We start from the raw sequence: 23,498 nt of genomic DNA on the forward strand, positions 1-23,498 counted from the left end.
AATCATAAAACAAGCAGAGGAATGGTAATTCAGGATGGCATTTACCTAGGCTGGGGTGGTGGAGGAATGAGATGGTGCAAAGAAGACCATGCATATGTAAGATACTGTTAAGGTCCCTCTTTTAATGTTGGGTTATGGTTAATGAGTGCTTATTACAGTATTACTATAAATAAATAATTATATGAATAAAGATGGCAATAAATGCACCAATGATGACAGTGTGTCATTGACTCAGGATTATATATTAATCCATTTCTGTGTTCTTAAGGCACCACCCAGCCTACTTCCACAAAAACACTGAAAATAGCCATTTATCTTTAGTGGAAAATTTTAGTGATGGGAGAAACGCTGGACCTACAATGAACTCTGAATTTTTTCATCCTTTTCATCAGAAGCTAATAATTGTGGTGTTCCAAGAATAATGAACAACTATTTTAAATACTCTACTATTAACCAATGATTCAACCCTGTTTAATCACATTCTTATTTAAAGAAAATGATACACTTCTACTGTTCTTTGAGGAGACAATAGTGAGAATGAAGTTATTTTTCAGGTACACAGTAAAAGAAGACTAAATATATAATTCCTATTTACCAAAAGTAATGCTAATAATATTCCAATAATTTATCATCTTAGAGTGTTGTATTCAGTCTATTGCACCTAAGTGGGAAGACTGCTTGATGGTAGAGAATCTGGGTTTTGGAGCAACAAATCCTAGGTTCAAGACTCCATTCTGCCTCATAATAGTTGTCTAACAGTGGGCAAATTAATTAAAGTCTAGATCTATCTTGGTTTCCTCATCTGCTGCTGAATTGCATCAGTGGGATTGTTGCATCCTCAAAATAGCTCATTTAAAAGTTATTAGCACAGTTCATGGCATAAGTCTGAATGTTATAAAAAGATAGCTATTATTACCATAATGTAACACTTTAACTGATTTATTTCATTTATTATTTATCCATGCACATACATATATTTATATACATAATATTTCCTACATATCAGGAACTTAAATAACAAAAGACTATGTGAAGCTCTGAAAATAGGGGAAATGTAAACAATCTCAACACTCTTTCCATTTTTCATTAAATGATCTCCAAGCCTTCATTGACTCTAACATTTTACTACTCTATAAATTCAATGATCAGTGCCTTTGCAAGTGTTTAGACAGTTTATTTTTAGTTTTGGAGTTCTATTTTTAAAGATGGAAGAGGAAGCTCAATCTATACTTCCTATACTATATTCCTATAGGATATTCAATCTATACTTTTTCACTTCAGAACAAGTTTACAAAGCTGCTTCTTCTACACTGGGGCATGCCTGTTTGACACTTAGTAACACACAGTACTGCTGGAATATGAACAAATTCCACTTTAGATTTGTTTCCTTTGCTGTTCTTTTTGCATTCTTTTTCCATTTTCTCAAACTCTTAAGGAAGGTATTTATAAATCTTTTAAAATACTATATTTTACTCCAGAGATGTTTTGCATGTAGATACAATAGCACATGCATTCTAAGAGTCTCAATTCCTTCCTCCTTTCTTCCCTTCCTTCCTTGCTTCCTGCCTGTCTTTTTCTTTCTATTTTTAACAAGATAATTGAAGAAAATTATTCTGATTAAAGTTTTAATATGCAGTGATTTTTCACTATGAAGCCCTGAAAAGTGTTAAATGGCAATATCTTGAAATTGTAAGTAAAATATTAGCAGCAGCACATTCCCTTTGGGTGTGTGGTCATTGCAAAAACAACATGGCACTTGTTGGGTGGAAGTGTTTTTAAACGCCCACAGATCCCATCACACTAAAAGAACAATTCTGTGTCTATTTCCTTCTGGCATAAGTTCATGCTCTTATAAACTTGAAATCACAGTGCATGTGTCTGGGTGTGTGCTATTTGGCTAAGAGAAATACCATAATTTACCTATCCTAAACATTTCCCTGTTAGACTTCTAGGTTGACTCTAAATTTTTTTATTATAGAAAATGTTATAATACATTTTTTCAACTATATCAATTTTATTCATGTAGAATTATTTACTTATGATAAAATAATGTTAGAGGGAATACTAACAAAATAAGTTAAAAAAACTGATATGGGCATTATAACTCTTTACTGCTGTTACTTTCCAAAAAGGTATGTGTATATATGTGCATAAAACATAGCAATATATATTTTAGGATTTTATCTGTAAATGAATATGCCAAAGATATGCTTTTTATTAACTTAAATTAATTACCTAGTCAAGCATATACACACCAGAATTAACTATTACCAATCTCTTCTTCTTCTCCTTCCTTACCATAATCAATCAAGAGGCATGAATTTAATGTTCAGGGTTCAATTTAAAAGAAAAGCTTCCATTCAAGGCCATTATGAGTTATTGCTTATGGTAAAATTATTAAATGGCCATTAGTTCCCAGTCTTGCCAGTTAAGCTTTATTGCCTTCTAAAAATGGTTTCCTTGAATTTACTAACTTGTCTAGAGCTACAACCCACTAAATGTACTTGTCATATTTTTCTCAGTCATGGAATAACTGAATTAAGCATGCAAACATTATAAAAAACAGACAAGAAAATTACTTGTCTTGGACCAGCTGGAGAGAACATCGATATCTAGTGTACCAATTTGTCTCTACTACCCTCTAGTGGATTCATAGTCATACTATCCTTACAGCATTGCCTCCAATTAAAAATACACACATAACAAATGCACACACAAGTATACAGAGATTTATAAATTTCAGCTTTTATTGAGTTGTCCCTGCCTTAGATATGAAGAACTCACAGAAGGAATTGCTGTTTAGCTGGCATTCTTGCTCCTTTCTCTTCCCACATTAATCCTTCCTAAAACGTACTGTAGGATTTATCTGTTTAAAGCAGAATGTTATCCTATCACTCCCCTGCTCAATCCAGTGAAAAGCGTTTAGTCCCTCTATTTGGATGTCTGAAGTGCTGCTGGTAAACTTTCCTAAGGTACTTCCAAAACTCTTCACAATAGGAATCCAACTCTCCTTTCTGCTCATCCCTTTACCTCCTATTCCCCTCTCCCTTCAGCCAAATCCTGGCTTCATGTTCTCCAAGCTTGTGCTATGTTTTTCCTCCTTCTGCCTAAAATGCCACCCACCTAGTCATATCCACCCCATCAGCTTCCTTCTTCCATTTCTGTTTGCAAATATTGTGTTCACATTTCAAGAGTTATTTCAAATGCACCTTTTGTTCAGCTTTACCATGCTCCCTCCGTCAATTCCACACAAGCCAGCTGCCTCTCATATTGCAGTTCTAGTGATACATCGCCTTTGCCTGGATGCTCTACGGGGGCTCCTTTCCTTCAATTCCCATTTACATTGACATCGGCTTTCCCTCCCAGTCCAACACAAGGGGCGCATCATTAATGAAACCTTATCTGCCTCCTCCAGAGCTTTTTTCCTCTCTCCCCGGTGACTCCGTAACAGTTACACAAGTCTGCGTTCCAGTACCCATCACCAGGGCTATTTCTGTGAGAGACAGTGATCAACATGATGAGGAAATATCGTATGTGTGAAGTGCTTATTGTGGGCTAGGCATTGGTCTAAATAAATGTTGCATGGATGACCTCATTTTATGCTCAAAACACCACCAACTGGATACCATTATTATTGTCATTTGACGAAATGAGGCATAGAGAAATGAAGTGACTAGCTCAAAGTCACAGATAAGTTAAGGGCAGGAGCCAGGATTTAAAAGGATTTGAGCCCAGACAGTCCCCGGACCCTCAGCTTGTAACTACTGAGATGGCACAGCCATGCAAAGAGCTCTTGGTCAGGATTGCACTCGCTGCTTGAATGGCTCTCCTTCCTCCCTTCTCATTTTGAGTCTGTGCTTTGGGAGTGGCTGTAAAAAGAGTCAAATATGATTCCTGGGTTAGAAAGAAGTTTTTGTTTTGTCTTGTTGAATAAAGAGGTCTGCTTTTCTCTTTGAAATTTTTTTCTTTCTACATGTTTTCCCATCTAGATTCTGAAGCTTTGGAGGGCAGGCTTGTGTCGGATTCTTGTTCATATGCCCATTATTTAAACTAGTGCTTGGAACATAATAAGGGCTTCATAAAGTTACCAAATGTCATTGGAACAGCAGATAGCTTTCCCTTTTTGTCTTACCAGCATGTGATATTACTTTACAAGTTGATACTTGTTTTAAAGTACCAGCTGAAGGCAGATACTAAATTAGCATAAAAGAAGTATAATCATTTGGTGTATTTTTCTTATCTTGGCCCCTCATCTCAATCTCAATGAGGACAGATAGTCTAATCTATCTCTGTATCTTTAGTAGCCCCCAAATAATGCAAGGCAAACAGAAGACACTCACATATTTGGTAAGTGGAACCAAAAGAGCTTTTCTGTCATACCTGAGTATGACATCACTGGTATAGAGTGATACACAGACAAGATCCAGATAACTCATGCGTCCAAGGAGGCCCTCAGGAACTACAAGACTCTGAAGTGCCCAGTTTCATTTTTGAGGAAAGAGTAAATTATGTTCTGTATCATTTTAGCAGTAGGAGGATGTTATTGCAGCCTCACTCCTTGGAATTTGTCAATTATAGCAAACATTTAAAATGAAGCATAGTATTTCATAACAGGAAACCCCAGGCCTGTATCACTCGAGATGACAGTTTATTGAGTTATTAGAACTTCATTTGTGTAATACCACTGGCAAATGAAATTTTATGTTAATTCCTTAACTTACTGATTAAGTAAATTACTGTAGATGCCTTAACTTATTTAACATTGATATCTAGTTAAAATCCATTGTCCTGGTTCACTGGGCTGACTTTATAAAGAAAAAGATTTAAAGAGTTACTTCTCACTATAAATTTTTATTTCTGGCAGAAGGGCCTATCTGAGGGATAACCAGTATTGTGATAAAATTTAAGGGACATTATAAAACCACAAAAAATATAAAAAAATACTTCAGAGATTCAACTAAAACAACAGTCCTGATAATTTCAACAGCCCTATTATTTCTCCTGGCTCCAAAGTTTATAATTGTCTGCAGTTTCAAAGTTAGATTTGCTATGAACCTAATGAAGTACCAAGGTCCTGCCTTTGCAAAGGCCTCTTCCAGGGCTCTGAGCGTGTGTTCACATGGTCATATGTTCTTGTAAAATGTATAAAGTAAGACATATTAACCACACTTTCTTAAGGCTGTTTCTTTCCACTTCAACTCTCCTCCAGTCACATTTCCCCACCTGTGCAGTGATACTGGTGGGACCATGACATTGCTGGGATTTAGCTCTGGAGAAGTTGAGTCAAGGATACATTTTGTTTAGAATTAGTGATATCTATTAAGTATTTATTCATAGCACTTCCATATTATCGCCAGTAGTCCTAATACAGGAACAGCTTCTGGAAATACTCCTTCCACCCACTCTGATTCTCCTGACATCTGGAAATGAAGGTACAGGGTCAGAGATCTTATCTGAACCACAAGTGAGTGAGTACTAGGTAATAGAGGAGAAGTTAACCTGCAGGAAAGTCTTCCAATTATTATATGTATAAAATCATACCATTACCTCATCTAACCTGAACTTCCCTTGTATCAGGAAAACACTTGTCACACAGCATGAACAATCATAAATGAATCAAACATTTTTGTGTTTTAAAGAACATTTAAAATTCTGAAGTGAAATATTAAAAAATTTAAAAATGTAAGATTTCGTTTTAATTTTTAAATAAAAAATTTAATATAAGAAAGTGAAGAAAGGCAAAGTGCAGTATACATACACACATTTGGAAAGTTTTCTTCATATTGTTGAGTTTTCCATTATCTACTTAAGGTAACTGAAATGTGCTCCTTCGGCCCAGCCAGAAAATCACCCATTTAGAAAAGAAAAATACACACTAGCTTTAAGTACTTGCAGTTAAGGTAATGGAAACTGGATGTAAATGTAGTATCACTTTTGTGATGAGCTATTTTACTTCAATAAATCTTAACTGTGCCAAAGCTGGGAGGGAAAAATCCCAACCCAGCGCGAACAGTAGATTTTCGGCGGCTAGAAACAGTAGGACGACGTCCTCCGGAGATAAAAGAAAGCGCTTGCGCTCAGACTCAGTTGGCGCCCGTCCTTCTGCTTTTTCTCCAGCCGCCGTTTCCTCGTTCTTTCGCGCTCTAGCCACTAGGGAAGTCCAGCCCAAGCGTGGCTGAGCTCCGATTGGAGCCTTTGAAAGTGTACGGGCTATCTGATTGGTGGATCGAAGCCCCTTTAGCGCGGCGAGTTTGAAACTGCTCGCACTTAGCCTCGAAGCTGGCTCTCGGAAGTATAGAGAGAGCGACGGGGACGTGGTTCGCCGGCGCTGCTTTCGCCGCGGGATAAGAAGCCGGTAGAGTTGCTAGAGGCAGAGTCGTGCCTACGGGGCAAGGGCCGTATGGGGGGCCTCGGCGGGGGAGTTTTTAGGAACCGGTTATTTTTAGGAGGCCACGTTGGGCTGCAGGGGTCTGCATGGGGCCAGGCGGGCCTGCCCCTTGGGTCCCGGGCCTGGGCGTGTGAGCGATGCCGGGGCCCGGCCGCTGAAGGAGGCTGGGGGGAGCCCAGACTTGGAGGGTTTACTCCAGAGAGGGCTGGGCCCGGCTTGGCCGCGGAGTTGCTGTCTGTGGTTGCGGCCGTCTGTGTTCGGGAAGAGGCGCCGACCTGGCAGAGGCGGCTGTCCATTCGTGGTTGAAGCAGGTGGGTGCACCGGCTTGACTCCGAGTGCCTGCAGAGTGTCTAGGCCCTGCGGCTCCGGACTGTCTCCTGTGCGCTCTCCTCTCGCCTCCAGCAATGGAAAGCAAGACTGCACCAGGGCCAGGTACCAGGCCAATCCCCAAACCAGGCGGTCCCGGAAAACCCATGCGATGGAACTAACCTGGGGTCCATCTCGGGCTTCTGTCGGTGCCCATGGCCCTTGTTCACCGCGATTTTTAAAGAACAGTCATAGGCAAAGGGAACTTGAATTGTTTCTCGTTTTTATTTTACGCTTGGTGGTTCTTACATATATGGAATTGGCAAAAAGTAGAAAGCTAAGAAATGCAGATACGTATGTGTGCGTCTTAATATCACTTTAATAAATTTTTATTTAATATTAAAGTACTAATGTACACATCTCGTTTCCTACAAAACTACGGAGGTTTCCGTGGGCAGATTAATTAAGCCATTGGTATCTTAATCCGCATCTAGTAATATTGAGCCCCAAGAGGCATTCAAAGGCATTCTAAAGCTGCATCCTTTACTTAAAATTCCTTGTCACAGGAAAATGGAAGGAGGGTAATTGAACCCAGCTTTGAAATCGAATTAGCTTTCAGCTATTTGTTCAAAGTGAGCACAACAGTTTAATTGTGCTTTAGGCATATTAAATAGGGATATTGAAGAAAAGATAATCATCCTAAACGTCCAATGCCATTTAGTAAAATAAAATATTTTTAAGATTGGCAGTGTAGTGCAATTTTGCTAATTTAAAAATATCTCTTCTTATTTCTGGAATGATTTTGAAGATGAAAGGAAATAGAACTTCAAGGTCAGTGACTCTGACCTTCTTACCGGCAAGGGGTGTGTTAGAAAGTCAGGTAATTATGCTTTGGGCTTCTGAAGTTGTTTCACAGGCAAACTTACCAGGTGAGGAAGGCTTGAGTGTTTGGTTCTCAGCATTTCAGCTCTTTGTAAATATTCTTTGTGATTCCAGCATATGGTTTTTTATCTTGTTCTTGACATTGTGCAGGGTCTAATTAGAATTCCATCTGTGGAATTTCACCTTTTCTTTTAGGGTGCTAAGTGATAGTTCCTGCTCTTTCAAAAAGTACCTTGAAGGTAAGGTCTTCATGTTTGTGTATGTGACTGCTAAAAGCAGGAGAAAGATTAAAGCTGTCACTGAAGCAAGTTTAAACACTCAACATTCTTTTGCTACTTTAAACAATCTTTCTAATAGGTGAGCAGTGTGACCACATTTTAGCTCCCTACTCTTGTATTTAAAAGTTGTTTCTTTTGAATTAGCTTCATAAAAATATGATAAAGCAGTACGAATTCAGTCAAAAACCATTTTTTGGAATATTTGGGTATAACTCTGGCACACACTGGTGCTCCTTAGAAGTGTTTGAAGAGTTCATTCTTCTGTTGTTTGGGAAAGATAAATAACCTAATGTCTGAATTTGAGGGTTAATTTGATTGTAAGAAGCTAAATACTAAACCAGTATAGGATATACAAATATATCCAATATTTTAAGAGTTAAGGAAAATGGGAAAATTTTTTTGTGTCTTTTTTCCCCTTGCAAGTGTTCTTTTAATATAATAGCTAATACTTATGGAAAATAAATACTACTCTAGGCACTGTGGAAGTGCTTTGCATGTAGTATTTCATTAACTTAAAACCACCCTTTGAGTTAATGGCATGTAATCAGATTAATTTTTCCTCTCATTTTAGGGTTTACTATACTGATTAACTATGGAAGACTATACCAAAATAGAGAAAATTGGAGAAGGTGAGTGGTTTTAATAAAACTTTTAAATGTGATTTAATGTTGTTATAAAAGGTCTATGAAATGAAGAAATGTAAATATTAAAATCCAAAGTTTAAGGTGCTTACAATAGTAATGTGCATTAATATGTATGTTCTTTACATAATAAATACAAAAGTATTCATATCTCAAGAGAATGGAAATTATTCTGATAAGACTTCCTGACAACCCTTGACCCCCATAGTCTTACATTCTTCTAATACTAAACACTTAAAGCAATGTTTGTAGTTTGAAAACTATTGATATCTTGTATGTGTTGGGGTAAGAAAGTAGGTTAAACCTTAGGTTTAAATGACCTCTCAATGTATACATGTTAAAGATGGTCTAAAACTAGTAACTCTTCTATGTAATCATTCTAAGTGGCATAAATGAGGGCTAAAAATCCCTGCACCTTTTTTGTTTTTTTTCCAACAGTATCAAAGTTTCTACCTATAGGAGTCTTGATACTATCCTTCTGAACTCTCCAGAAACAAATGATACAATTTATAGGGGTCCTCGTTTATGTAGGCTCAGTTTGAGGAACATTTCCAACTTATTTTTAGTGTGCTTCAAACCCTACTTGTACAAGGAATACTACTAAAAAACCAAGGGAGGAGTACTGGAAGGAATTTAGTAAGATAGTAATGACAACTGTGGGTGGTGGTTGGGTTGGAGATATATTCTTTTTTTGTTTTTAATTTACAAGTTATACATGATTTCTTTTTTGGAAAAAAAGATACTGTGTCACACCCATTCAACTAAGCTAATTTTGCTAGTGAGTTAAGTATTTTAAGTTTAATAGCATATCTAATGTCTTCTGCTTTGTAGTTTTTCTTCAATCCCCAGAGAATTTAATGAGTTGATTTTAGTTTGGAACAAAAAGAGGCATTCTTCAAGTGTAAATGCCTTTTCCTTTAAAACTCTGAAACTTTAAACATATCGGACACTACAGATTTGACTCCTGTACTCTAATAGCTACAACAAATAGAAGCAATTAAGAATATAATTTCAAGTACATAGAATGGAGTCACAAGACCCCCATTCTTCTTCAGGGGGATGGCCGTACACCTTTTAACTTCTCTGGATCTCAGGTTCTGTCTCTGCATATGGAGATAATTGTGCTTGCCAGACAAATTATGATTATACAGTTGACCCTTGAACAATATAGAATAGAACTGCAAGGGCCTATATATATACAAGGATTTTTTCCCATAAATATGTTAGAAAAGTTTTTGGAGATTTTGCAAGAATTTGGAAAAAAGTTTTTCTTTAGCTTACTTTATTATTGTAAGAATACAGTATACAATACATATAACATACAAAATATGTGTTTGTGTTATCAGTAAGGCTTCCGGACATTGGCAGACAATTAATAGTTAAGTTTTGGGGAGTTAAAACTGCCTGGGGGTTGTTGAATCTATCCCCAGGTGGTCCAAGGGTCAACTATAAAATGATAGTATTTGGAAAGCATTTATTTGAGTGTTTGAACTCAGAAAGCCATCAGATATTAACTATTTATTATTTCTGTGACTACTGTTTGCATAGCTATCAACATTGTAGCTCTCTTACTAGTCTCATTTAATGCCACAGAACTCTAAATGTGGATTTCTTTGGTGTCCTTGCATGTATGCTCTATTCTTTGACCTGTGGGCCTTTGACAGTGGCTGTTCTTTCACTGGGAAAGCCACCTTGTACTGGCTTCATTTTTCATCTCCTTGCTCTAGTCCAAGTGCATTTTGCAGCTCCCTTTTCATTATTATCCTTAATATCTTTTTTCCTTTGTTAACAGTGTAAACCCCAATAGGGTTGGGATTTTGTCTTGTTCACAACTGTTTAACCAGGACCTGTCAGTAGTGTCGCCTGCATAGGAGATGCTCAAATGTTTAATATTAACATTATCTGTTTTTATTCTTTATGTGTTTTTCTGAAATCTGTTGTTGCTTCTGTTTTTGGTTTATTTTTTGTCTTGGCTACTCTGATGCCTGGCTGTTTGGATTATGTGTTGGACATTGTTTTTGAAAAAGTAACTTGTAGAAATAATTTAAGGCCTAGATAAGTTCCACATAGTATTTTCTTTTGCTTTTGCTGGGTGCTTGGTCAAATTCTAGCATTAAAGTACTGACTTTAAAAGTTATATTTTTCTCCCTGAACTTTTTATTTTGAACATTTCCAAACGTACAGAACAGATGAAAGATTTATATAAGGAACCTATATCAAGATGTTAGTGTTGTGTCACATTTACTTTATTATCTCTGTGTGTGTGTTTTAGCATTTTGTTTTCCTTTTGACCCATTTAAACTAAGTTGTAGAAATGTGCTTTATGTCTAAATACTTACACATAAACCTTCTGAAGATCTAGCCAAGGTCATGTATTTCATTTGGTGGTTAATGTCTCCTTAATTTCTTCTAATTTAGAATAGTCCCTTGACTTCTTTTTCCCTTGGCAGTTTTTTGACCACCCAGTTCCTTTATTTCTTAAATACATCCAGACTTTGCTTATTTAATTACTACAAAGTTCTCTGGTTTCATCTGAATTACAAAAATCTGAGTGTTGTCACATTAGTCTTTGAACTCTTTCTTGTCTTAAGAAAATTATGCAAATTACTTATCTTTACTGTCTTAAGAAAATGTCGTTTTGAATCAGAGAGTAGCTATATCTGTGATGTGGAACCTTACTTGTCATTTGGCAGGCACTCTAACATTTGTTGATTAGAGGTTTTCTGCTTACCATATAGTCTCCATAACCTGACCGTATCTAGCAATATTTTTAAAATTTTATAGCGTTTAGTTCATTTCAGAGCACATACCATGAACCAACATACCTCAGAGATATTGCAGGTTTGGTTCCAATGAATATTTTGGTTTTCCAGTACATATAAAAGTTATGTTTGTACTATACTGTAGTCTATTCAGTGTGCAATAATAGCATTATGTCTAAAAAATATGTTTATACCATAATTAATATATTCTTTATTGCTAAAAATGCTGCTCATCATCTGAGCTTTTGGCCAGTTTAGTCACTGATTACAGATCACCATAGCAAGTATAATAATAATGAAAAAGTTTGAAATACTGTGAGAATTACCAAAATGTGGCATAGAGACATGAAGTGAGCACATGCTGCTGCAAAATAGTGCTAATTCAGACTTGTTCCATGCAGGGTTGCCACCAACCTTCAATTTGTGAACAGTGCAATATACGTAAAGCGCATGTTTGTACCTCATAAATAATTTTTGGATATTAGCCAGTAGAACCATACGGCTCTGTTAAACTCAAGCTCTGTTCCAGTAGCTCAGTGAGAAGTGGTAATGGTTTAAAAAGATTTAGAAAGAAAAGAGGTATATAAAGTCCTTGTGACAGTGAAATTCAATTCAATATTGGGTGTTGGCTGTAAGTTAATCAGTTGTTATGAGTAAATTTTAGGACCTGATGAGGTTGTGCACTTGAGGCAGGTAAAGAATACTAGAAAGAAAATTAGTTCTGAGTTTACCATTAACTGCTTATTTTGAGTGTATTATGCAAATTACTTATCTTCTTGAGTGTTCTTAACAGTGCCAGATTGGAGTGTGCTTACTACCTACTTTTGCATTTTGTGAATTATACATTAGAAAAATGTACAGATTTTAAGGGTACAGAAGGTTACCTACTTTCATGGATGGTTGAGATAAAATAAAATCATTGTTTTTTAATCTGGAATAGTTTTCATTATCCAAAAGTCAGTTAATCCAAATTTAATCAAAATAATATAAAACCTACTTTATGTCAAATAATATCTTTAGAATGATACCAGTATTTAAGAAGACAAAGATTATTGTAGAGAACAGACTCTCTTCCTAGAAAAATGTACTCTAATAACTTCTATACAATGTCATGGAAAAATAGCAAAAGCTTTAATTTTTATGTGTAGTTAAGATATTCAACATCTCCCTACATTGTCTAACCCTAATTTAAAAAGCACTTACCTAGGGGATAAAGTGTATGATGTATATGAACTTGTGTTAGCTAGCTAGTTTAGTGCCCTTATCGTTGACATTTTTATTCCTTGTATCTACCCCGATGCTTGTATCCATCCCTTATATTGACATTGCTCCATATCTGCAGTCCATATGTGAGAAATGGTGTTCTCATCAACTTCTGAATAAGTGTAAGGCTTTGCTACCATGTAGTAGATAATGTGAACTTTAATATTTAATAAAATATCCCATTTTTTGAATGAGGATTATTGACTATATATTTGAATGTATAAAACACTCTATACAGTTTTCTGAAAGTGTCACAGTGTGATTTTTTTTTATTAAGGTATCATTGATATACAATCTTATGAAGGTTTCACATGAGCAACATTGTGGTTATTACATTCACCCATATTATCAAGTTTCCCCCACACCCCATTGCAGTCACTGTCCATCAGTGTAACAAGATGCTACAGTCATTATTTGTCTTCTCTGTGCTGTGTACTGCCTTCCCCGTGAGCCACCTATATTATGTGTGCTGATCATAATGCCCCTTAATCACTATCCCTTTGGTCAGTGCTAGTACCTTGGAATCTGAGTCTATTGCTGTTTTGTTCCTTCAGTTTTGCATTGTTCTACTCCACAAATGAGTGAAATTATTTGGTACTTGTGTTTCTCTGCCTGGCTTACTTCACTGAGCATAATACCCTGTAGCTCCATCCACATTGTTGCAAATAGTAGCATTTGTTTTCTTGTGGCTGAATAATATTCCATTGTATATATGTATCACATCTTTATCTATTCTTGCATGTACTGGTGGACACTTAGGTTGCTTCTCTGTCTTGGCTATTGTAAATAGTGCTGTGATACACATAAGGGTGCATGTCTTTTTGAATCTGGGATCTTGTTTTCTGTGGGTAAATTCCTAGAAGTGGAATGCCTGGGTCAAATGGTCTATTTTTAGTTTTTTGAGGAACCTCCATATTGCTTTCCACAATGGTTGAACTAATTTACATTCCCACACAGTGACTTCTTTTAGTATTATTTCCTGAGCCCAAATATTTACATTATATTTTATGTCTACCTTATTGTCAGGTATGATATTTGACAGGAGATATATTCCAATTTGCAAAGGATACATTTTCTTTTCTAAATTGTGCTAGCAATTTAAATGTATCAGAAACTGATGACTACATGAATTTTATTTCTAAACTACAGACGTGATAGGTTGTAGTTACCCTCAATTTCTTTCTGGAAGTGATGAGGGTATAATTATGAGAAAGATACATCCTATATGGCAAGTTTCCATATAGGAAGTATCTTACATATCTTATTTCTATCATGTGACATCCTATGGGATTCAGTCACTTTTAAAAATCTTTTTAGTTTGTGGAAGGTGTCACATAGCAGACATGTACTTTGTCTATTTCAGGTACCTATGGAGTTGTATATAAGGGTAGACACAAAACTACAGGTCAAGTGGTGGCCATGAAGAAAATCAGACTAGAAAGTGAGGAGGAAGGGGTTCCCAGTACTGCAATTCGGGAAATTTCTCTTTTAAAAGAACTTCGTCATCCAAATATAGTCAGGTATAGTATAATATCTGAATTTAAACCATTTTTCACGTAACTATTTCAAATGTGAATTTCAATGTGGAAATTATTTTGTTTACTTTCTGGTCTAATTTTGCTGAGCAGACTAGAACACTTATCTTTTAGTGTTCATTAATTGAGAATGCTGGGCATAGGAAAAATAGGCTGTTAAAGCAGAACAGAGTTAGAGGAGCTTGGTGATAGAGATTTGGGGAGCTGAAAAATCAAAGTCACTGGCTAAGGGAGAAAAGGAAGTCCTTTTCACAGAGCTTTGTCACCTCTCTCACTGAGAGCTCTGGTCCTTGAAGACCCCTTAATCAGAGTTTTAGGACAGGTAGCTAGGTCAGATAAAAAAATTAAATATTTTTCTTTCTTTGAAGTATTTGGACTGGTGTTTGCGGGGTTGTTGGGGTGTGTTCCTGACAGTCCAAGTTAGAAAATCCCATTTTTCAGGGGCTGGAGATAGTGAACAACTGTTAAGGTCAGATACTACTTTAACATTTATTTCTATAATTTACTTCCATGGAAAGGAAAGCTCTGAGCAACAAGCTGTCAACCAAGAAATTCTTTTGGAATACATGTGATTTGAGAGCACCTCCTGTATAATAAGACTTAATTTTCAATTGTTGCCCTGAGATTGCTTGTTCAGATTCTAGTTTAGTAAGGACTAAGGTTTTCATTACTAGTGAAGCTACCTTCTCTTCTTTCTGAAAACATTGTATATTTGTTATCATAAAAGATTTCTTATGGCCCCACTTTTTGTGATAGCCACTGTGAAATTTATGGAAGAACTTTTTGTTGAGAGGTCAAAATGTTTATTTCATTAGATTTTTTTTTCTCGTCTAATTGTTTTATTCTTCAGTCTTCAGGATGTGCTTATGCAGGATTCCAGGTTGTATCTCATCTTTGAATTCCTTTCCATGGATCTCAAGAAATACTTGGATTCTATCCCTCCTGGTCAGTTTATGGATTCTTCGCTTGTTAAGGTAAAAAGCTCACCTAATTTTATTTGTATTTATCCACTGTGAATATAAAGGGTCTACTCTATGGAAGTCCCTGTTTTTTGTGTAAGAATGCTTGGAAAAAGTGTTGGAAAGTAGAATGAGAAAGGAAAGAGTACTTCATTTTCTTCCTCCACAGTTGGTTTGCAGATTAGATTAACACTTACCCCATTTTATTACTAGACAGTGCTTCTAGTTGTAAAGTGAGAAGTAGTTCCTGAGATAACATAAAACTAATCAGCATGTATTATTGTTGGAAACCTAGGGTATTAAGGTCTTTTCTTGGCAGTCAGATTTATGTAAAGCAAAGTAAGTAACAAAAACTTGGGCAGGATGATGGCGGCAAGTGGCTTTATTTTCTGGTTTTGAAGTACAGAGTGTATAGAGAGTCTTATCCTTAAACCAACTTTACCAAACACCCCCAGATGTAGCCATTGTTAGTTTTATTGATGATCTTACAGATACTTGTATGTCAACTTTGTGTTTATACATACACTATTTTACAAAAATGGGGTTATTTATAAATATATGTATCTCCATTATTTTTCCTTCTCCTATGTAAACCATTATTCCGCATAAGTCTGTCTTTCTTTTTGTTACAATGTTTTAAAACAGTTACATACTGAAGGACATTGAAATACTTTTCCACATTGGCAATCCTTGCTCTAAATGAACAGTGCTTCAGTGAATATCCTTACCTTTATATATATATCTTACATATATATATAAAATTATTTTTTAGTAAGGTATCATTGATGAAGGTTTTACATGAGCAATATTCACCCGTATTATCAAGTCCCATTGCGGTCACTGTAGAGTCACTACTTGTCTTCTCTGTGCTGTACGGCCTTCTCCATTAGCCACCTACATTATGTGTGCTAATCACAATGCCCCTTAATCCCCTTCTCCCTCCCTCCCCACCTCCTTCCCTTTGGTGTAAGCGCTAGTCCCTTCTTGGAGTCTGTGAGTCTGCTGCTGTTTGGTTCCTTCAGTTTTTCTTTGTTGTTATACTCCACAAATGAGTGAAATCATTTGGTACTTGACTTTCTCTGCCTGGCTTATTTCAATGAGCATAATACCCTCTAGATCCATCCATGCTGTTGCAAATGGTAGGATTTGTTTTCTTCTTAGGGCTGAATAATACTCCACTTATGTATTTATCTTCACATGCAACTTTGTAGGATAAATTCTTATAACTGGATTCCATGGGTTGAAGATGTGTATTTACATTTCAAATCCTGATAGACAGTGCCAGTTGACCTCTTAAAAATTGTAGCAATTTACTCTTAAACATCATGGTGTATAACAGTTATTTTTTAGTACATCACTGCCCAAACCTGGTTTTACCAATCTTTTAATATTTTATCAATCTATTGTGTGAAAAAAGGCATATTAATATTTTGCATTTCATTTAAAATTTTTCATCTTTAGCCATTTTTAGATAGACTATACATGTTCTTTACTGATGTTTCTGTTAGGATATTGATTGTCTTCTTGCAGTAGTTTCTAAGATCCTCTTAATTGTAACATGTTGATAATCTTTTTTGGGGGTTCTTTTGACTTGTTATTGTGTATGCCATTAATAATTTTATAATATATTTAACAATCTTGTAAATGACTTTGGACTTTAAGCCTTTATGTCTTATTTAAGTCTCCCTCACTCAAAGATCATATATATTAGAACAATACATGATAATATTTTTCTGGTAGGTTGCCACACCTTGTTTTTGTTAACTTAAATTCTGGATGGATCAAAGGTTTATTTTGGTGTAAGGACTGGAGTTTTTAATTTTTTTCCAAATAGCCAGTTGTTCCAACCTGTTGATTTTATATACTATTTTGCAATATTGAGCTTTGTGAGTCAAAACGGTTACTATGTGTACTTTATATTTCTGTAATGTGTTTCTTCAAGTATCACCTATATTGTCTTGGCAACAAGTGTTTTGTAAGATACTTTGTCTAAACTATTGAACATCATTTTAATAATTTTATGTATTTAAATATGTAATCATAATATCTTCTTTGTCATTTCTTTTGGAATCTGTGACCAATGTTTCCAAAGAAGAAATGAATATGTAAAGATACAAGAAATAGGAACGACCAATTGTATTCAAGATAGAAAGAGAGTTGTTATGAGTACATAGAACATAGCTTTAAAACTTTCTATACAGAAATCTAAGTGATGACTTAAGGGTCAGGGACCAAAATAAGTAAAAGAAGACTGAGTACATAGGTTATAGATGTGTCTACAAGGTGAATGTTTTTGTCTTAGTATGCAAACATGGTACTGTATAGGGCTTCCCAACTCTAAATGCTTCTTGTTAGTCTCAAATGGCCTACAACCTTTTTTGGTAGTTAATTTATTTCCCAGCATTATAATTTATTATATCTTTGAAACAAATCCACCAAGGTTATTTAGAAAATCATTATTCGGTACAGTTAAGTTTCCAACTTAAATTTCCTTTTTTCAGAGTTATTTATACCAAATCCTGCAAGGGATTGTGTTTTGTCACTCTAGAAGAGTTCTACACAGAGACTTAAAACCTCAAAATCTTTTGATTGATGACAAAGGAACAATTAAACTGGCTGATTTTGGCCTTGCCAGAGCTTTTGGAATACCTATTAGAGTATACACACATGAGGTATGTAAAATAGTGTTTGGTGCTTTTCTGGGTGTGTGTGGTTGATGGATTGTTTCCTGTTTCTATAAGTCAAGAAAGAAATACTCAATAAAAAAGATTTCCAGTCTGTGCCAGTATCTTTTTATTGCCTATCAGCTCTAAACTCACCCTTCCTTGCAAAGTATGTGAAAATGTAACAGAACCTTTAAATATTTTGCCTTTGCCAGCTGGTGTGATGTTAAACTTTGTCAATAGAGGGTGCTGGAGAGGCATTGTGTGTGGAAGTTTTATTTCTTACTAGTCAATATTTCATTATTCCAGCCCCTGTCATAGTTAATAATCTTTTATAGTAAACTTTATCCATTCAAAACACTGTGTGGTTTCTGTCTCATGATCAGATCCTCTCTGATACACAATCAAATTGGTTAAGAGACAGGTTTTATTGTTTAAGTGGTATTGTTTCAGATACATTTAGAAGCTACTGAATATATCGAGTTTTGTCAGTGTTAATATTGATGAGTTGGAATTTCATTTGTTATTTCTGGAAGGAAAGGGAATGTTGAATTACATAGGAAAGGATTATCGGAAAACATTGTGTTCTGTGCAGTTGTCTACCCTTGAGCCCAAAGACTCTCCAGATCTCTTTATATCATACCTCTTTGTTGTTTTTCCCATGGCTGTATGAATAAAGATTATTTGGTTCCTGTTGGCTTAAACAGATGCTATTGACCTCAGTAACTTTAAGTTAAAGGTGATATTTTTACCATTCTAGTAAATTACATATATTAAAATAGTAACTTAGTTCTAGACCACTAATAAACTGTTATTTGACTTACTCATATTATTAGCATGCAAGTGGTACATGCACTTTGTAGTGTCACCCCCAAATCCATTATCAATAGGCTTTTTTTTCTTGAAAAGTAAAGTCTGTCTTAACTATTTTGATTCTTACACTTGAATGATATGAAAAGCAGGAAAAAACTTGATATGTTCTTGGCTTTTTTTAAAAGTAGAACTTAGAAGTGAAATATTTATCTTCCACTTAATATTTTATGTAGAGTTGATTGACTTCTAAACAATACCAGAGACAGTCATGCAGGCTTCTAAAACAGTTCTGATGAAATATAAATGTTTAGATAATTTAATGGGATACATTTATTCATTGTAAAAATTTGCTCTCTAATAGGTAGTAACACTCTGGTATAGATCTCCAGAAGTACTGCTGGGGTCAGCTCGCTACTCAACTCCAGTTGACATTTGGAGCATAGGTACCATATTTGCAGAATTAGCAACTAAAAAACCACTTTTCCATGGAGATTCAGAAATCGATCAACTCTTCAGAATTTTCAGGTATTTTTGTCTTCCTAAGCTGATAAGAACATTTAAGCAACATTTATATAACAAGATTATATTTATGCTTTAGTAATTTTTTTTTTTCTTTGGCTTTTTAGAGCTTTGGGCACTCCCAATAATGAAGTGTGGCCAGAAGTGGAATCTTTACAGGACTATAAGAATACATTTCCCAAGTGGAAACCAGGAAGCCTGGCATCCCATGTCAAAAACTTGGATGAAAATGGCTTGGATCTGCTTTCGGTAAGGAGTGTCCCTTATGCTGACTTAAACATTATTGATAATTCTGAATGTATTCAATCCTTTCTTTTATCTGGGAAATAGGAAGAAAGCCAGCATATTGAACTAGGCACATAATTATCGTACCTGTTATGCTTATTATATTACTAACTCGCTTTTAGATACCAAGAAACACTAGTGGTTTTAAGAGGATGATTAGTATTAGTTGTTTGTTTAATACATAACTATAGATACTCTGTGAAGGAGAAGCCAGGGTTAATATACCTTTATTGTTTTTAAGTTGCTGACTCATACTGCCTTTCCTTCCCAGCTTTTTTGTCCCAGTATTGGTTGCTTTTTAACAGCATCCCAGTCCTCTGCCCTATAGATGCTAGTAGCACATTCCTCCTAGTTGTGACAACCTAAAATGTCTCCAGACCTTGATGAATGTCCCTTGAAGGGTAAAATCTCAGTCGGTTGAGAATCATTACCAAGACCTGGTTTCAAATTTCAGCTTTATTATCCTTTAGGTCTATGACCTTGGGCAACTTGCTTAACCTCTTTGAGTCTCAGTGTCGTCATTTGTAAAATGGTACTAGTACCTACCTTTTGTGAGGATTAAGTAATGTATGTGCAAAGCACTTAAAAACTAGATACACAGTAAGCTCAAAATGGTAACTAGATAGTAAAAGTAGTCTGCTTATTGGTTTGGTTTCTTTAAGATAAATTTAAGATCAATATTAAACTTTTTTCAGCTTTTTTTTGGTGATGTGCAAATTAACTAGTGTTAGACTGTCTGACCATAATTCATTTAGTGATTCATTTTAACCATGTTTCTAATATATTGTGCTCCGGTTTTGTTTTTATTTGGAATTTTCTAGAAGCTGCATTAGAAACCACTATAGTTAATTGCCACCATTTTAAGAATGTTGTAAATAACTCAGATGGCCATTTAATTTTCAGAGTAAATACAATTATATATCTGTCTTAAATTTATATCTTGGTTTTAAAGTTATATCTGCATGCTTGTATCTTAAACCATTTGTAGCAAAAAGAGGTGAATTAAGATATTTCATTTAAGGAATAAGTTATTCTAGAGCTAAAGGGTGAAGTATGGAGGATGAGACATTTATGTAGTTTGGTATTGAACTAATGGAAATGTTCGTTTAGTAGTTACTAAAATTATAAACATATGGCTTATTGGTAAGAAGGTTAAGGCTTTATGGAGATATTTTGTTTCAATGGTTCATTTCTTAAATGAATAAAAACTTTCTTTTATTCCCTCCCTGCCTCCCTCTCCCCCCACCAGAAAATGTTAGTCTATGATCCTGCTAAACGAATTTCTGGCAAGATGGCACTGAATCATCCTTATTTTAATGATTTGGACAATCAGATTAAGAAGATGTAGCTATGTGACAAGAGTTTCTACGTGTTGTTTGAACAAATACTTTTACTGTTAACTCTGTTTTTTTGTGTATTTTTTTTGTTGTAAAACTTAAGCTATACTTCATCTTCAAATTTCAAGTGTAACTTAAAAATGTAAATATTGTTCTATATGAATTTAAATATAATAATTCTGTATATGTTTATAGATCTCACTGTAGCAACTATTCATTACTATAATAAAACTATAAATCTAGTATTGATATCAGGAGTCAGGAAAAATTTGAGTTAGTTTAAATCATCTCAAACCTTATAGTGGTCTGGTTACCCTATAGTTGGAAATACTAAAATCTAGGGAAGTGTGCTAGGTTCAAAGTTTTATAATACTTTGAAGTATTTTTATGCCCTGAATGTTTAAATTTTGTCAGTTACTTGCCATGTGGTAACTATACAACCTGCCTTAAGGTGATTATTTTTCTACTGGTATTTCAGTTTGTGACCTAAATGTTTAAGCATTCAGAATGAGACACCTATCCAAATTTGAGAAACAATGTCATATTTATAGAGGTTTTTCAGTAACTTGGAGAGTGTGCCAAAGTTTGCTGAATTTTACAGTCAAAGATCAAGCACTGTCCACAGCAGGAAAGAACAGTTTAGAAAATTTATGAACTATCCTATTTTTAGGTAGGTTATGAAAGATGTTTGTCTAAGTGAATTCTTGTGCTGTGGTCAGAGGTAACCTTACAAAGGAGTTACTTAACATGGCTTTCAGGTCTGACTTAAAAATTCTATTTGCAAGTTTTGACATAGTTTTGTTTAATTAGCAGCCTTTTAGAAGTTTCTAATGGGCAAGTATTTAGCTAAAATCACTAGCTTTGGGAATTGTTTAATCAATAATGCTGCTCATTGTGAGCCTAATTTAAAATAACTTTTTACAGCCAAGAGAAATGTCTATAAAAATAGTGTATCGTTAGTGTACATCTATTCATTGTCTAACCACATACCCTCTATTTTCCCTCCTGGTTATCTGTGGCTAGAATGGGCATTCCTGTTTTTTGATTATTGATCCTTAGGCTCAATTGATTGTATATGTAATGGGTGATCTACCTAACGTATGTTATCTTGGAATTTTTGCACAAAGTGTGAGTCACTTTGTTTGGCAATGGGACTTGCAGGGTGAGAGGCTTGGTGGCCTTGTTCTAGGTCCTTTAATGGAAGCCAGCCTGCAATGAGAATGCAGAGCCTGAAGGATGAAAGTCATCTGGGGTCATATTGTAGAGAATTATTAAGATTTTTATGGTGGGAATTTGGTAAATGAAAAGTCACACAGAGGATTTCACTGAGATGGACTACAGACTTGTGTTTTCTTACATATGAAGTGAAGTGTTAAAGTGGGCCTGTTTTTCAAATTGGATTGCAACCCTTTAGTGGTTCCAGACCTGCATTAATTGCCAGCCTCATTCTGCACACCATATACCCCCCCACACACACTGCCATGTAGAATAGAAAGTATTAGTGTCTTCTATAATTATTTCTTGGTACTTTTGTTTCAGTAATATGTAGATTATAGGTGTGAAAAATAAGGCCTTGTGGATTTGGTAGAAGCAGCATGCAACCTCAGTGTCATTGCTACATGGAATTTAATTGGAAAGTCAGTTAGTCAACTTAGAACCTACCTGATGGGCCGGGGAAATGAGATCAGAGAGCACTCAGTAGTAGTGATAATGCGGGACCTATTGTTAGTCCTGCTCCACATATTTGTGTAGTCTTATATGAAGTGTTTATGTCAGCTTCAAAGATTTGGTGAAAAGCTACTTTACTGGGTCCATACCTTATGCATATTTTTTAATTGGCCTGTGCTGTGGTGCTTCTGATTATTTTAGAAGCTTGTCTCTAGGCCAGTAGTTCTTAATCTGCTAGAAACACCGGAGATTAACTCTGGACCTACCCTGAACATTTCAAAAATTAAAAATTGAGAAATGTATCCCAGGAAACTATTTTTTCAAAAGTTCCCCAAGCTGATCCTGATGCAGCCAGTTCTCACCAGTTGGTGGCGAGTTTAACAACTTTGGACCTCTATCTATCTAATTTTAGATGTCTTAAAACTTCATGGCATCATGTAATATCTTTACCTTGTTCTATTTGTGTTCCAGTCTGTACTCTTTAGTGAGGGGAGAAGGCTATATATTTCATCACTAATGTGACTTTTATATACTTGAGCATAGCACTGTGACAATTGCTCTGTCTTAACGTTGTCTTTCGAGGAGGGTTTAAAATTTTTCAATTTAAATGTAAAAGTAATGATGCTGAGAAGTTAATACATAATATACAATAAAATCATAATTTATATGTGGATGTGGCATATGAACTAAATATTTTGAAAAATATGATAGTATTTTAGAGTTGAATTCATAAGATGGTCCAACAAAAGGTCTTTTGGGGACTTGGGTTAACAGGCTAAAATAACTTAATAAACTAATAATTTTTAAAGTGCTTGAGAAGAGTTGAAAGCTCTGTTGGATGGAACAAAGACTTTACATTAGTGCTGTTAGCAAACTGCAGTTTATAATAGGTCAACTTCGGTCCCATCCCTATTTAGTTTCCATATTCAAATTGGAGTCAGTTTGGTTCTCAGGTTCTGCAGAACCATAGGATCATTTTCCATTTTGGTCAGAGCAGAGAAAATTAGTGATGCTTGTGGAGTGAAGAGAACAGTGGGCATTGTTTTAAGTAGGTTTGGGACAAGATGGGTAGTGTATTGAATGACTAAAGGAAAAGCAAAGGATGGAAGGATAAATTAAAGACCCTGTAGAGGGGGAGGCATTTCTGACTTGAAAATACCCTCTAGCACATATATGGTCAATTAATATACCATTAAGAA

General features: G+C 35.4%; 1 protein-coding gene across 4 annotated transcripts; it reads left to right on the top strand.

Moving 5' to 3' along the window:
- Positions 1-6,236: 6,236 nt before the first annotated feature.
- Positions 6,237-22,972, top strand: CDK1 (cyclin dependent kinase 1). Of its 4 annotated transcripts, XM_036895116.2 has the most exons (9): positions 6,275-6,355; positions 7,772-7,815; positions 8,426-8,483; positions 13,884-14,040; positions 14,906-15,029; positions 17,516-17,686; positions 18,852-19,015; positions 19,117-19,258; positions 20,544-22,972. In XM_036895116.2, exons 3-9 carry the CDS (start codon positions 8,447-8,449, stop codon positions 20,640-20,642), a joined length of 894 nt encoding a protein of 297 aa, XP_036751011.1. In that variant the 5' UTR covers positions 6,275-6,355; positions 7,772-7,815; positions 8,426-8,446; the 3' UTR covers positions 20,643-22,972. The 4 variants fall into 4 exon arrangements, with proteins under 4 accessions (XP_036751010.1, XP_036751011.1, XP_036751014.1 ...); XM_036895115.2 differs by lacking the exon at positions 7,772-7,815 and having other exon boundaries at positions 6,237-6,355; XM_036895119.2 differs by lacking the exons at positions 6,275-6,355; positions 7,772-7,815 and adding an exon at positions 6,685-6,820.
- Positions 22,973-23,498: the final 526 nt, after the last annotated feature.

Source organism: Manis pentadactyla, chromosome 8 (genome assembly GCF_030020395.1).
Source record: "Manis pentadactyla isolate mManPen7 chromosome 8, mManPen7.hap1, whole genome shotgun sequence".
Classification (NCBI taxonomy): Eukaryota; Metazoa; Chordata; class Mammalia; order Pholidota; family Manidae; genus Manis; species Manis pentadactyla.